General features: G+C 35.2%; 1 protein-coding gene across 2 annotated transcripts in view; it reads left to right on the top strand.

Annotated features, from left to right (window-relative positions):
• Nucleotides 1–16,556, top strand: part of csmd1a (CUB and Sushi multiple domains 1a) — a 304,313-nt gene that overhangs the window by 193,867 nt on the left and 93,890 nt on the right. For both annotated transcript variants that reach the window (XM_060871844.1, XM_060871843.1), the window contains exons 9-12: nucleotides 161–285; nucleotides 4,683–4,804; nucleotides 12,318–12,421; nucleotides 12,651–12,763. In XM_060871844.1, the coding sequence (XP_060727827.1) occupies nucleotides 161–285; nucleotides 4,683–4,804; nucleotides 12,318–12,421; nucleotides 12,651–12,763 (464 nt within the window). The remainder of the gene's footprint in view (nucleotides 1–160; nucleotides 286–4,682; nucleotides 4,805–12,317; nucleotides 12,422–12,650; nucleotides 12,764–16,556) is intronic.

The following is a 16,556-nucleotide window of genomic DNA, read 5'->3' as shown; positions in this document are numbered from 1 at the left end:
TATTGACTGGAAAGTGAAGGTCCATGTGTTGATGCAAGTGCTTTATGAATTGAAGGACACCTATTTATATGACAAATAAGAGAGGAACTACAGTGTGTTGTGTAGCTTTACGATGGACATTTAAAAAAAAATAAATTGTTTCTCTCCAATTCCACTCTAGTGTTGGAGCCAGCATCCAGTTCTCTTGTGATGACAGCTATGTGCTGCAGGGATCAAAGAGCATCACTTGCCAGAGAGTGACGGAGACCCTGGCCGCCTGGAGTGACCACAGGCCGATCTGTCGAAGTGAGTGTGAATGCGGCCCTGAGCAGACACTTTCTGTAAAGATGCTGTCAGATCCTGTTAAGTGAGATGTGCAATGCATACCAATGGGGAGAAAGACTGTGTGCAGTACAGTGTTTTAGCTCGGGAAGTATTTGGCATCACTGGGGCACATAATGTACATGAGTGATCCGACAACTTAACTGTAATGTGCAATTCATGAAGGCAGGACCCAAGTACGTACTGTATACTCAACGTGGCTTATTAAGGCAATCAGAAATAATTATCAAAATAATAATAATTAGGTTAAGAAAAAAGAAAAAATCAGGAAGACAGCATCAAATGAGCAGAACCCAGCATAAATATGGCTTATAAATATCTAAATACATTCAACATGTCTGTACTGAGATAAAGAAACAAAAGGTACTGTAGAAACAAAGTAAACACAAAAGAGCTGACCACATTAGGGTAAATTAACCAATAATAAGGCAGGACCAAAACAAAAACACTTTCAAAATAAACAAAAGCACGGGAAGAACTAAACAAGCAAAGTCAGCTCTCACGGCACTGAGAGCCCCACACCGAGAGGCGAATTTGGTGACAATTATTCTATTCATAATATACTATCTAGCTGTGTACTGTTTTTGTTTGTGCATGTATCATTAATTTAAATAAATTAGAAATAAATTATCATGGAATGTACCAGTGAATAAATAAACAGCAGTCGTCAAGTCGTAGATATGAAAATGTCACTGATTATATGTGTGTAAAATTATATGTGTGTAATTACACAGCCAAACTCTGCTGGCTTGTGAAGTGAAGTAAACGAAACGATTGCAAAAAAAAACGCTTTGCTCAGTACCATGAAAGATTCCGATCAAACCAGAAGCAGATTTATATGGGAATTCACACAGGACAACATGAAATAAAATTTAAGACTGGCGTGTGAATAGTTTGATATATTTGGGTTCACTGGAATTTTAGGTTTAATCGTAGCTACAGTAGTTACCATCAACCTTTGCTGTATAGCATTCTCTTTGCCTGTATGTATAAGAATTCATTCATTCATTGTTTTCCCTCAATGTTATGCATTTTCAAAGCAATCTGTCTAACAATTTAATTAGACATGATGTTTGCTTTAATTATGCTCTGTCATTTTGAGCACCTACCCACCGTGCCTCTCTTTGCATCTCACAAATACACTAACCTGGACAGAAACCTCATTTAAATGCACAAGTTTAATTAAGGTTTTGCTTACTTTGCCAAACATGTCTGATAGTTCGTAATTTGTAAGCAGGAGTTTGAGGAAGCAGCTCAAATATGAGCCGTGGATACAGAAAGAGAAATGTGACTAATGCATACTCATGTTCTCTTACCGGTTGACCATTAATAATCTCTCTGTTTTAAAGGTTTCATGTAGCAAATTACATTGATTCACTGGAAAGGAAAATAATACACAGATGAGACAAAACATTTAAGAACACTGATTATCTCGTAACATCAGTGAATGTGAAGGTTTGGCACATATTAAACTATAAGGAGACAGGGGGTTCTCATAGTCAGTGTGTTGATACAGGAGCAATGGGCAGGACTGAAGACCTTAGTGACTTTGACAAGGGCCAAATCATTAAGGGCAGATGGTCTGAGGAGGGAGATGCAATAAATCAGTGATGGGTCACCCAAGGTTCATCAATACGACTAGTTATCATGGATACAGGTGTAAAGTTACTCAACAATGTACATCACTCTCATAGACACACTCAGGTGTTTTAACTGGACCCTGAGAAAATTCCCCCAAGTATTTGGCTAAACGTTTTGTGCTTAGAATGGGTTCACTTTTCTTAAAAAAAAAAAAAAAAGCAACAATATTTTATTTCCCAGTGTTATTTCCCAAATATTTATCCCCAGTTTGTTAGACTTGCTTGTGGTTCCATGTGAGAGGGCAATTTTCTGTAACAGTTAGCTATCTGTTTTGTAAAATAAGAGGCCATTTCCTCTTGTTTGTCGAAAATATTGTGTCTCAGAATAAAATGATACAAATGGAAAAATAGCATTTGAATGAAATATTCAGTTATATCAGTGATAAAAGAAAACTGGTTCATTCTTTCATTACTGAATGCTGCCCTCACTTTGTATTTCCTCAAGCGAAAATAGTTGGGAATATAGTTTGGTAATAGTGTTTCTTTCCTTTAATGTTATATTTATTATTCATTATTGATTAATAAAAATAACATTTACATATGATGTAGAATCTGAAACCTGGACTTTTTCTGTGCCAAAAGGCAAAGACGACACAAGTGTTTGTATTTTTACCCACTGAATAAAAACAAATATTTTTTTTTTTTTTTTTTTTTGTTTTTTTATACAAACAAAATTTTACACATTGATGATGGATCCAATTTTTTTATTTTTTTTTTATCACAAAAAATCCTCTTTAAAGATAATATTTAATAGCTTTCCAAGTTTGGAAAGGCTGCAGGTCTACAACAGTAAGTTAAACTCTTTAGCCTTATCATTTACTAATTCATCCTGAAGTCATGGGGATCTCATGAGAGTATGTAATTATAGTGCAGGCTTCAGACCTGTAAATGAGGAACGAGCTCCTTTTCGACTGCTCATCCAACACATCGACTGTCACTTAATTAGCAAACATTCTGTTTTTAGAGATCTGTTTTTAGAGATGCACGTAAGATCAGTTTGCAAATATGGCAAGAGAAAGTCTTGGTTTTTATACTGATGATCAGCAAATCTGATTGTTATTGTATTGCTTCTCTTTGACCTTTTTTTTTTTCCCCCTCCTATATATATATATATATATATATATATATATATATATATATATAAAATGTGTGTGTTTTTTTTTCCCCCTCCTATATATATATATATATATATATATATATATGTATATATATATATACACACACACACACACACACATTATATATATATATATATATATATATATATATATATATATATATATATATATATATATATATATATATATATATATATATATATATGCAGCTTTAATTTCACACTAGGTTCAGAATGTCCCCAAACCATATCTCCAACTTAATCTTTTCACACTCCACATTTCCAAAGCCCTAGTGTTGTCCCACTGCGGCTCAGACCGTAAAGAATCCAGGCTGTTCTTTTAAGTTGTCAAAGATAATCCCTGATTAAACACATAAAGCGGTTAAAACCTCTCTACAGAATAGGAGAGAAGTATAAAATGAAGCAGTAGAGGAAAAAGACTGATATATCAGCAGTGGTGTCCACTTATACTGAGACCTGGCTGAAATAACTGTTTACATGTCACTGTTCAGTACATGGTTGGTGTACAGTGGACATGAGGACTAGCTATGTTAGTGTGTGCACTGCTATAGGAGGTTACATGATGAAAATACCTCGTGTAGAATCCAGTAAAAAGCAATATATACTTTTAGTGTGCCTCAGAAATCTCATACCTTCCCTGTCACTATAGGGGTGGAGCAATGCAGTCTTTATCTATATAGTGCTCCAAATATTTGTCTGTGTATTCACATTTTAACCTGAAATGGGCGTGGTCTAAAACAGCGAAAATTCTAGAGATGTTTTTTTTTTTTTTTTTAAATTCTACTCTTTTCATGCAGTATTTTGTAATTCATTTAGTTTGTTTCATTTCCCAGAGTTGGAAAAAAAATTATTAGCCCAATTTAATCCACCACAACCCGACCAAGCAATTACTAAAGATGAATAAATGAATGCAGTACAAAAACCAGCGCTTTTTGTTTGTCCTGCTATTTATTGCCATTTATTGGTTACATCCCACAGGATCCCAGTGCCAGCTCAAATCTTTAGCCTTGTGAACCTTTCTGGAAATCTAGGAAAAGAAAACAGAAATCGTACTACCTTTTTCGTAGGTGTTCTTGTATCTGTACAGGTTATTAGTTAACTCTGAGTAATATATTTAGATTTGGTTTCCTACCTCTTCCTCCTAACTTGACTAAATCACTCGTGAGCTTGTTGAACCTCCCATTCAGGATTTAGCCTCTGCTTTGCTAATGGCTAATCCACTTCTCTTGGAAAGCTTTCACTACATTGTCAAGCTGGACATGTTTAAGCATTTTAATTCCAGCAGTTTTGGAAAGGCCCTAATATGAGTGTGATGAGGTTGATGTGATACAGGGAATCAGTTGAGCTATATTACTACCCCTTATGGAACAATAGGCAATATGTGTAACCCTTGAGTCATACAAAAAGTCATCATTTGTCAAATCATGTAGATTATGGTAATTCATTTTTACTATTTGTTCTAAATGTGATCTAAGCTGCTTTAATTTAATTCAATTTTTTAGATCCATTAGTTATTTTTGATCCTACCTTAATTACTTACTTTCTTGTTGTGTTTCTTTTTTTTTTTCCCCCCATGGCAATAGCAAGAACATGTGGATTGAACCTGCGAGGTCCCAAAGGTGTAATCACCTCTCCGAACTACCCTGTCCAGTACGAGAACAACGCCCACTGCGTGTGGGTCATCACAGCTATGGATCCTGAGAAGGTCAGTCTGGATTATTCCAGCTTCTTTTCTGAACCGTGCAATGAATGTTTTTGGGATTATGAGAGAAAAGGGGTATTTTTCTCTGTGAAGCCAACAGATATTGTTTTGGACATAATGCGAGAAAAATGAGGCTGTACACCCAGGAGCCCATCTGCATAGCCTTCAACCTGCATTGTGTTTCAAAATAAATAATGCCTCTTGCCACTATGCCTAAATTATGGCTGTCACTTCTTTCTGTACGACTGAATAATGTTGTCCCTGATCTGTAGCTCTATATCAGGCAGTAAACACATTATGAATTTAGTGCTTCACAGAGAGAGACTCTTATTCTTAGACATTTATGGAAATTATATATTCCTGATGTAGATTCTAGACTAACATTGCTTACATAATTTCTGTATAGACTCGGGTACAGATGCTGAAGCGATTTAATGCGTGCCTTGTTTGTGTAATTTACCTTATGTAACTGAACCCTCTCACCTTACAATAAACGTTCCCGTCTACCACATTACTGCTAAAGCTTTTCTTTTTTTAATTGTTTAGTATTTGATATTCTGAATTGCTGTCCAACATCTGTGAATCCAAGCTGTAGTCTTCATGCTTTTTTTTCTGTTTGTTTCTAATTTGCAATGTAAGATAAGAGTTCTTTGAATTTGATTAGTTAGTCCTCAATTATAAAAACAGTGATTTATTACTAGATATTTTTAGATAAGATAAGATTACTAGTTCTTATTAGAACTAGATATAAGCTATAATTATTCCACATTGTGTCTGATCTATGCACCGGTCAACGCAGATTTTTTGCATGCACTGACACTTAAATTATAATCAATGTACATTTATCTTGTACACACATTTTATATTCATCATATATATCTAACATACAGTTTTCAACTGCGAGCCTTTAATATTGTACATGCAGAGCAATCTGTCTGTAAATAACTTGATGTATGATGTATATTCATTTTTTCTTATTTGTTATATTCTTGTGCTGCTCTTGTGATAAGTCCTTGCCCTCCTTGTTGCTCTCGTGTTCCTGGGTTTTCAGTATGGTCTCAGATACTGTAGTTGGACGATCTCTACAGTAGATTTCTTTGCTAACAGTTTATGCATGCATGAAAGAATTGTCAACATTAATTAATTTCCACATACTATGCGATGTCTTGATGACTAACCAGCTTATTTTGCATGTTGTGAGTTAATGTACACTCAATATAGGTTACTGAACATGTTAATGATTCAGACATCACATAATGCCTTCATTTATAAATGGAAATAATAAGGGTTTATATATTTAGCAGCATGGAAAAAAAATTTTGGTTACTTCCAAAAGTGTAAAATGAGAATTTTGACAGCTAGTGTTACAAACCCAACCGATTTGGCTTATGTCCGTTTCTCTGCAGCCCAGTAGCGATCCAACAACTCGATCCAAGCTTGACGTTCACTGCGTGGGGAAATAGACTTCTGTAAGAAGACTGATTGCATGTGCCACTGTGTTTGTTAAACTGGCTCTTTATCCAGTATAATTTTTACAGGCAAACAGCCAAGTCTAAATTAGAAATCAGATCAAAATAAAACATTTTATCCATAACCAGATTTTCTTTTTTTTTTTTTTTTGGCATTTGCCAGCATTTGCCAGCATTCTCCAACAGACCTACACACATTTGGTTAAGTAATGCTTAATTAGGTACTGTTGTTATGATAATTGAGCAGTGGCGATTCAAGTTTAAGCAACACTTGCTTAAGTGCATTCTGGTCTTCTAATACTTAAACCACTTAAGCAATTACAAAGTGTCCCTAAAAGGATGTGTGTCACAAAAGTACATCATCAATAATAGCTAAGTTGAACAAAGAGAATGTGTTAATGATTCATCACAGTACGCTTTATTTTAAAAGCAAGATATTAAATTATGTATATTTAAAAACCCACACACAGACATGTACTGTACTTTCAGTGAACGGATGTCAGCAAAAAGAATCATTGACAAGTATGTAGTCACAACCATTTACGCATATTAATTACCAGAATAATTACGTAGCATTGATTGAATTTTTCTAATGTATTTGCTGCTGAATAAATTTAGACTTGTTACGATAATATGCAAGTGAGTACTGTATATTATTCATTATTGTTAAGCAGCATGTAGATGCAATCGGCTTGGATCCACAATTATATGAAAGAAAATTATTAATGATTATTTAATGAGCTATTACATAATAATTGATGGATCATTCATCAATTTGTTGATTATTTAATAATATAATAATAATAATACTAATAAATGTTATTATTACCATTATTATTATATTATTGTTATTATGTGAGCATTTATCTCATTATGATTTAAGAAAGCTGATTTTTAATAAACGACGAGCAAATAGAGTTTATTTTATTTAAATAAAAAACACACTATTACAACTGCTACTACTACTACTAAGGTTGAATAATAATAATAATAATAATAATAATAATAATAATAATAGAGATCTTTTAAACTGGCAAAAATGGAAAAAATGGCCACCTTACATGGTGATGGTTGTTATGTATAACTCAGTATAACCTTTTTTTTTTTTTTTAACTTTTTTTAGGTCTAAATTGGTGTCCCAAAATACATGACTGTGTTAGACCTAAACTAAAGAAAGTGGTTTGGTGAAATGGGGCTGGCAGTGTTTATCAGCATCTGTAATCCTGTTGAGGGGTTTGTTGTACTTGTGTTCAGTACTGAAGAGATGGACAGGACATACTCATCTATTTGCACTTTGAGTAGAGTGCACTACAAAAGTCTGTGGCCAATTTGTCTATTCTTGAGAAATTCAGACGTGTAGAGTCATTGACATAAGAAGTCAAACAAGTGGTGTGTATTTACAAGAAATGTAGATCAAACTGTCTTTCTGTCTTCGATCATCGTCTGTGTTCCACTGAGGGTGTCCTCTGTACTGTGTAGAAAAGAAATAGAGTATATGTATAACAGTAGAATATAAATACAGTACATGTTGTGGAGGGTTTGGGGGAAAAAAACCCACACAGATTAAACCAGACTGCGGTCTATATACAGGGAAAGTAAACAGTGTAGAAAGCACTGAACAGACGATATGCTATTAATATTTGTCATCTAAATGAAACTGCACTCCATTTATCATGCGCCTGATTCTTAGTGTATGAAGTTCAGAGATAATTGATGTCGTATATGTTAGGTATGTATTTGCTATGACCATGGTTGCTCTGCATACATTACGAAAGCAGCCCAGCAGACCAGCAGCATTAAATCCCTTCGCTCTTTCACCTAAAACTTTTATATATCATATTTTGGACTTGACTATGCAATCAAAATCCACTGGTATCATTTTCTCAGAGACAGACGTCAATATTAATAATAGAAATAACCGTCTGGTTAATTTCTGCCTTCTTTGTCGCAAGCTTTTAAATCGATACTCTATCAAATGTATCACAGACGTTGTGGCCTGCATACAAGTGCTTATATTTTAGATGCAGTTGTTTGAAATGGAAGGAGTTAATGATACAGAGATTTAAATGCAGATCATAACAAAAACATGCACAGAAGGTAAATGATGGATAGAGACAGAATGTTGCAAGCTGCGCACTGCAGTCAAGCGCACAAAGCACATGGCTTCCTGCTACGAACAAACTTTCTTCGAACTGCATGCTCATCAAGTCACTACATGTGTGCGTATTTGGTCTGAACATATTACGAGCAAACATGCTTTTTTAAGGGCACCACGAAACAGTCATTACAATACTACAAGTGTTCAGACCTTATGGGATGCCTAAATCTGACGATAGCCAAACTGAAGGATGTGAAAATACTGTATGCTTCATGAAAGTTTTTGGTGTAATTGCTATTTAATTCCGATTTGTTTGTTCTTATTCTTTATGGTTAAACAAGTATCCAAATTGAAATGACATAGTGAAATAAATACAAATCTGGTAACTCTGAAGTCCTGAACTGCACCCAGGTAATTTTTAATTATCTAAAAGGGTCGACCAGAAAATCAACTTTAGCACCTGTGCAAGCCTGCTGTGAATTTCAACAGCTTTCTCTGCTTAAATATTGATATAACTTTTGAACTTAAGACATTGCGGTGAATACTGAATACATAAACAGTGGCCATTTTTAGACTTAAACATGTTTTAAAGACCCCATTGTACCAAAGAGGTTTGAATGTCACTCCGCCTTTTGTGCTGCTCCACCAACCTTAACGTACTATTTTAACGTATGGCCACAGAAATACTGTATATAACAGCTGAACAGAAAAAGCGTCATAGATATAGCATCAGCTTGTCATAGATATGTAATGAAATATCTGAGAGCAGACTAATTCTTTGGCATAAATACATCCAAACAGTATCTTAAAGGAAGCGTTTATGAGAACAGGAGCAAGATGAGCACATTATATGAAGTAACAGTGCATTTAATACAGCCGCTGCCAAAAAAATGATCTAAGTAGCCAAATTTTGGAGAGAATCCATACACCTTGAAACGTCATCTGTCCTGCTTTATGCTGCTTTATGCTATGTACATGCTGATGGTGAGAGGTGGAGAAAACTACCTGCTGCTAGTTGTTAAACATTAGTACATCAAACAGATTATGTAATGAACCACCCTTCCAACTTGACTGATTCTCCACCAAAGCCGTACATATAACTTGGGGGGGGGAAACAACGTTTAAATGTTTGTGTGCATAGTGTTGACACGTCTTTAAGGATGCCTTTTATCAAACTAAGATACCTTATAGCTTTATTGTTTATGGCAGCTGGCGGGGGCTACGTCTCTAAACAGCCTGGGCTCCTGATTAAGTCTCGGCTTAATAAAACCTGACAAACAGTAAACTCTTCTAACAATGTTCTCTGTTAGTTAATCAGTCTGTGATTAATCTTCTTGCGTTGCATGGAAAAGCATGACGTACACAGAGAACACACAGAGGAGTCGAGCGGAACAAGAATAAACCACTACATACATTTGAAGCACATAAAGCAGAATTGGTCTTGAAAGCAAAGTTATAACACTAATTCGTCTCAGGATGATTTATGACTATGTTCACGTGTGTAGTTCTTGTCCTTTTTTTTTTTTTTACACATAAGAATAAGCTATTAGGAACTCAAGCCGTGCCGTTAGCATGTTTGCGTCATTAGCTAAAACATTCAGCCATTCTACTGCATGAAAGTGCTATAAAAACAAAATTTGCTTTATAATGATTTCTGACTATGCTCAAGTCATTTTCTTTCCTTCATAAATAAAATATTTGGCAAGTTTTTATACAGATTCTTTTTACATAGCGTACATAGCATGGCAAATTCCTGCAATCAAGTTCATCCCAATCAGCATCTTAAATTTCTCTCTATTGTTTATTCTGGTTTTACTGTGTTTGTTTTTTTGTAAACCTTTACTCACAGGAGAATTATATGGCTGTCCGGAGTAAGATGGGACATAGTGTATGGACATAAGCGAGTGGCTTTAAAACAACTGGAGCAAGCAGATTTCTAACTTAAGTTTTCCATAAGGGTTTTTGTAGGCACAAGATACTCTTGTTTTAAGGCTATGGCTCATACCCTTTTGTTTTTTTAAATAATAAAGTTAAATATTAGTCCAGGTTTTTTTATTCATGTAAGATTTTATAGTTGAATCACTTGATCTAGCATAATTACACAAGTTTGTGTCAGTTCATATCAAATAATATTCTTAATAATAAATGCAACAAAGTTAAATATAACTCGGGTTCAGATAGGTGTGAAATGCATCTTCTACACTGATATTTGACAATCAGAAATTTACTCCTGATCTGAATATCACTGTATTGTAGCAACATTCTTTTAAGTCAGAACAATTTGATGCAAAATACATAGGCTCTGATTGTATTTTGGGACTTGAATTTCTCTTATTTTAAAAACAATAGGAAGGAAGAAAGAAAAATCATGATAGGAATGCCACAGTGGATAATAACATAGCAGACAGAGAATCTGTTTATGGCTTCAGTGGGTTGTGCTGCTGGGTCCTTTGTCAAGGCAGGTAGCCAAAAAAAAAAAAAATGTATTGAACAACAACAAAAAATAGACCAAATGACAAGATGTCAAATGAAAAACAATAAACAAACAAAAAAAAAAAGAACTGTGAGGCACAAAACAATCACAAATGTTTTTAATAAGCTTTTGAGACTGTCTACTAACTCTAAAAGTTAGGGGGAAAAAACCCATTGAACCATTTGTCAGGCTTTAGAGTTGTATAAAATGAAGTGATCAATTTTGGTCTAAAACGTTGTAGTTAAGCCAGTTGAAGGAACAATCGCTTAGATTCTGTCATGTTAGGATTGTGTTTACATGGACCAAGTCTTGTGTAAAACGTGTCTTTACTTTTTGACAGGATAATTTAAGGAGCTTTGGTTTAGACTTCTGATTTGATGCCTCGCCAAGCAATTCACTCTAAACACTCTGACATCTTATACAGATTGGCCATTAAGTACTTCTGAGGTTCTTAGCTGGCCCTGTCGAAAATCTGTGTTTCTTCAACTAACATGACCCCTCTCCGGTCTGTATTTTTTACTTGTAGTGTTAACAAATAACACTCATATTGTGTAGGTGTGTGTTATAGTTTTAGCGAGGGGAATCCAATCAAAATCATTGCCCATTCAGTTTAAACTATGATCAATTAGGCACGTTTCTGTAGGTGCAATAGAGAATAAGAGCGCTTTTGAAAAATAGAAGTGCACTTATTGTTGTGCTCAAAGCACCTCTTTGCTTTCAGTCATTGAGAGTTAAATTGAGTGGTATAGAACTTTCTCCTAAATGATATTATAAGGACTTACAATCTAGGAATGTGTTGATGTGATAGTTTGAGTTCTACTTTTCTTCATTCTTCAAGAACATTGCTTCACCTGCTAAGGTTGTGGCTCCTTAAGAGGCATTTGAAAGAAAAAAAAAGAGGAAGGAATATGAATGAGAGCAATATCTCTTTAATTGCCCAGTTGAGAGAATGTGAGGATGCTGATAATGGGCCTGCCCTAATTAAGCTTTATTTTTTTTTCCTGTGTTGTGTTCCTCCTTCAAGCGATTCTTCTGGAAATGCAATTTTCTTTTAACTTGCACATCAAATGCTCATGTAGCCTGTCTTTCTCCAGGCTTTCTTCTCTTCCATACACCAAACATGGTTGAACTTTTGTTGCCTGTTTTAGATTTGGAAATAATTATTACGTTATAAATCTTTTCGCATGTTAATGTCAGAAAAAAAAAGAAAAATTCTGTAAACACACACTAGCCACTTTAAATCTGTTTGTTCATGCATTTATCCATTCAGCCATACATGTAGCAGCACAGAGCATAAAATTCTTACATACTCCTTGTGTGGATGGACAGGTGGATGGATAGATGGACGGATAGACGGACGGATGGACAGATAGACGGATGGATGGACAGATGAATGGACAAACAGATCCTATTAAAGTGTATATAAAGAGGATTGAATGAGTAACACATTTTTAATTTGTGAACTTTTTTTTCCAGGTCATTAAACTGGCGTTTGAAGAGTTTGACCTTGAGAGAGCTTATGATACGTTAACAGTGGGTGACGGAGGAAAGATCGGTGATGCCAGACGAGTGCTCTATGTGTGAGTTGTCAAATCCCTTCCTTAGATCTAGTCCACAAAATACACGCTGAGCATTTGATCACACACATTGATGGCAGACCATATTAAAATGACAGATTTTTATTAAAATCCAGTTAAAATCTCCACACAGAACAACAAAAAATATTTCTGATGTTACATGTAAAACCTTTTTGTCATTGCTATATTTCTAGTGAAGTAAGAGTATAAGCCTTCTTTGTCTTTAATCAAGTCTGACAGGCTCCAGTGTGCCTGATTTGATTGTAAGTATGAGCAACCAGATGTGGCTCCATCTCCAGTCTGATGACACCATCGGCTCTCAGGGATTCAAGGCCATCTATGAAGGTAAGTCAAAGTTATGTTCTTGGAAATACTGTAAAATTCTTATGATTGTAATAATTAAATACATAAATAAATAATATTTAGTGTATTATAGGATTGTAGTATAGTTTATGTTAGGGGTGTAATTCCAGACCACTATGTGTCTTTATCTCTAGATCTAGGTGGTTTCTCTTCCCTTCATTGTTCCTTTCTTCCTGAAATTCTGGATGTTCTGGAAACACTAGAAAAAAAACCCCTAGAAGTAGGGATGTTGGCACTGTCAGCTATGGTCCGTGAATGAATTATGTCACTGGCAGTTCCTTGCCCTCAGTTATATCAATCATCCTGTTTTCATATTTGGTCTAAATTAAGGATTCACTCAAAATCAATACTGGGATTTGTATTGGCTCAATACCATGCACATTTTTCTATACTCCTACTGGTTTTTTGATTTATTTATTTATACATTAATTTTCCATGTGTGCCCTTTCCGTGGCCACAATTGAAGGCAGGGAAACATGAACAGAGCTAATAAACATGGTCTTTGGTGTCCCAGATTAACAGTGACGGTCAATTCACCACACATATAGTGTAAAGACCCCCCCTCCCCTTTTACCTGTGAAACTGTTACTAAATATTAAATGCATAATATCTCTCTCAAAACAGCAACAAACAAGGTGTTACTGCACCCTAAGTGACTGGCAGCATGACTTCAGCCAAGTGGTTGCTAAGGTTAACCAATTCATCATGCAGCACCGTTCACTGCTTTTCTCTATTTTTCTGCAAATCTCTTGTTCATACGACTTTTTTTTTTTTTGATGGTCCATGGAAAAACAAATAGTGTCTTATACATGTCTGTTTTTTGTATCTATTTCAAACACTTAATCTGTATAATCTATTCCTATTTGTTTACAGCACTAGTACTACACTAGTACTGCTACTTGGGAAGTATGTTGTTATTTATGAACTTTCCTATGTGACATGTTTCAATTTTTATTTTACATCTGCATTTGAATTGTACAGCTTTTTCTTCCCCTCACAAAACGGCTCGGCCGACAAAGCCGTTGAGTCACGCCAGCTTCGCCAGAAGCGTGCAAATTGAAAACAAATGGAGCAGCATATGTGCAGTGCAGACATGCTCGAAATGCTTGAATGAAATGCACTACCTGGCCTTCAGTGTGTATGAAAATAGCATTAAAGGAAGCCTGGTATTAAACTGAGGCATCTGTTTTAAAAAATGTTTGCCAAGTTGCCAATCCTGCATGTTTTTCAGAGCCTCAGATGGTCAAACTAAGTCTGTATTATGTGGAAACATTGGACTGAGTTACTCAAACTTAAAGTATGTTACTCAGGATTTATGTCACAGAGATAATAGTTCAGTATTAGAAAATGAGATTTAGGAACAGTATTGATGTTAATAAAAAATTTTTTTCCATTTACAAATTCGTGTCAAAATTAAATCCCCTGTTACTTCCACGATTCTTCACCCAAAACTGTATCCTCACAAATGAGCAATTCTCACTGTCTGGATAAGCCAAAGCACAATGACACAAACCCAATTAACTTTGTGTAAATCCAATTTCACACAAGCGCTCTGAGTCACGTTGCCCTATTTGACAATAGTCTCACCAGGGAGGATCAGCTGGACATCTTGTTTTGAGACTCAATAGTGCTTATGCTCAGATACAACATCAAGTTATGTAAAAGTGTTGGGTGGTTGATATTTTTAACTTGCAGTGTCAACCCGAGCAGATTTATTGAGGGGAGTGGAGTTCAAACATTATTACATTTAGATCAATTTAGCATTATCTGTTTACAAACACGCCAGTCCAGTATGGTGATGTCGGGCTTGACGTTTTATAGAGAGCTACAAAGAGATGAGCTAGAACTAAACAATTAGCACCGGGGCATGCATGAAACTGAAACGTTGCTTCTACTAAAAGATGTAGCAGTCCCACACACACACGCACACACACATAGCCCGGCTTCACAGATGTTCAAACCATCTGGTCATTTCCATATTCCCTCAGATTTCTGTAAAGCCCAGATGATTGGCTGCTGTCCCTTGCCTTTCTGAACTTATACATCTAATACTAGATTACATATGCATTTTTATATACATGGATATGTATTTTTATGCAATTTAAATAGATTTTTATTGGTCTTTTGCAATCACAAGTGTCATGATTAGTATATATGATTAGATGATTTTGGCATTTTTAAAATCTAAATGCTGACGATGCAGAGCAAAGCTTGCCTGAAGAGCGTTATTTATACCACAGCACATGTGGACTTCTCAAATCTCAGTGTGGTTTCATTTTGTTATCTTTATTTATTTATTTTTTAGAATTTGCTGATGTCAATGATTATGATGATGAAGTTTAGTCCTTTATCATAATCAAAAGGTTTTTTCCAAGAATGCACTCATGCACTATTCATCAAAAGTCCAACAGAAAGTCAATGTCGATCATTAAACAATGCTAAATATCAGCCTTGGTGATATATTTTTCGACCACTAATAAAAAGCACAACCTTCATTAATAAACAAACAATTGTAGCCATCATCATATCACTGTGGTATAAAATGAATAAAATATTTATTCAATATAACGGCATTCTGTTATAGGAAAATAATTCACTTGACACTTGGTGTTGGGTTTAGTGACACGTCTCCCCTGTGGATTATTGCTGCATTGGAATAAAGCTTGCGACTCTGACTTTCTGGCCGCATAATCAACAATCACTTCATTACTTTATAGTAGTATTTACTTCAGATTATCCATCAAGGTCACAAGAGTGGGTTGAGTCTACAGCACAGATTGTGCTATTTGCTGTTATAAAAAAAAGAAAAGAAACATCATAAACTCATGATCATTAAACTTTTGCCATATAGTGCAACTCAGTAAGACTTCATAAATAGGGAGAGTATGTTGTTTAGATTTGGATAGTAAAAGCACCTAATATGCTTCTAAATTATTAAGTTAATGTCTACTGTCTACTCTCAGACACACAGTTTATGCTGGAACAGATATACAAATTATTTTTTAAGACAAAAAGTAAAAGCTCTTCATGGTGCATTTGCGAGTCTGTTTTGGATAACGTGCACTCTGCTATTGTAAGGATGTGCAAATTTCTAAATGATGGATTCACTTAGCAATTAAAACAAATAAGTCAAATCTACTTGTGCCCAAGTAAAACTCCATCCAGCTTGTCGAGCACTTATGATAATGACTCAAATGGAATTTTAACCAGGTAAAAACATTATTATTATTGGATAATTAAATTAGCATTCATTTTCATTTAACACCACTTGCTAAAAGTGTGCATTAATCCTCTGGTGAATATTGTTATTGCTTCGGTGTTTTTGATTTAGAGCCGGCTAAAGAATGTTTCCAACCTGGTGAGCATTAGGCTAATTGTAAACTTAGCCGATGGCTTCTCAATCATGAGATCAGCAGGGGTTTAATTTGAAGCCGATAGACCTGGTGCCTTTGTAAATTTGACCACTAATTGCCCCTGGCAGCTTCAAAGCTATTTTAATTGTATTTAATAACTTGTGGAGAAAAAAAAATCTTTGTAGGTTACAGACTGGCTGGGTCAGTGTAGTTAGTGAGCGGATGGATGGATGGATGGATGGATGGATGGATGGATGGATGAGGAATAAAAATTTAACCATCCACATCATCTTAAGGAAATAAAAGAAGGTGTGAGAGAGCATGGCAATGTTTCACCTTCATATGCTGTCTCTGTGCGACATCCCCATCTTTGCTGAAGGCCATTATTCACCCAGAATGCAAAGTATTTCCTACAAGGAAAG

This window comes from Tachysurus vachellii, chromosome 6 (assembly GCF_030014155.1).
Source record: "Tachysurus vachellii isolate PV-2020 chromosome 6, HZAU_Pvac_v1, whole genome shotgun sequence".
In the NCBI taxonomy this organism is placed as follows: Eukaryota; Metazoa; Chordata; class Actinopteri; order Siluriformes; family Bagridae; genus Tachysurus; species Tachysurus vachellii.
This window is presented reverse-complemented; position numbering and strand designations above follow the sequence as displayed.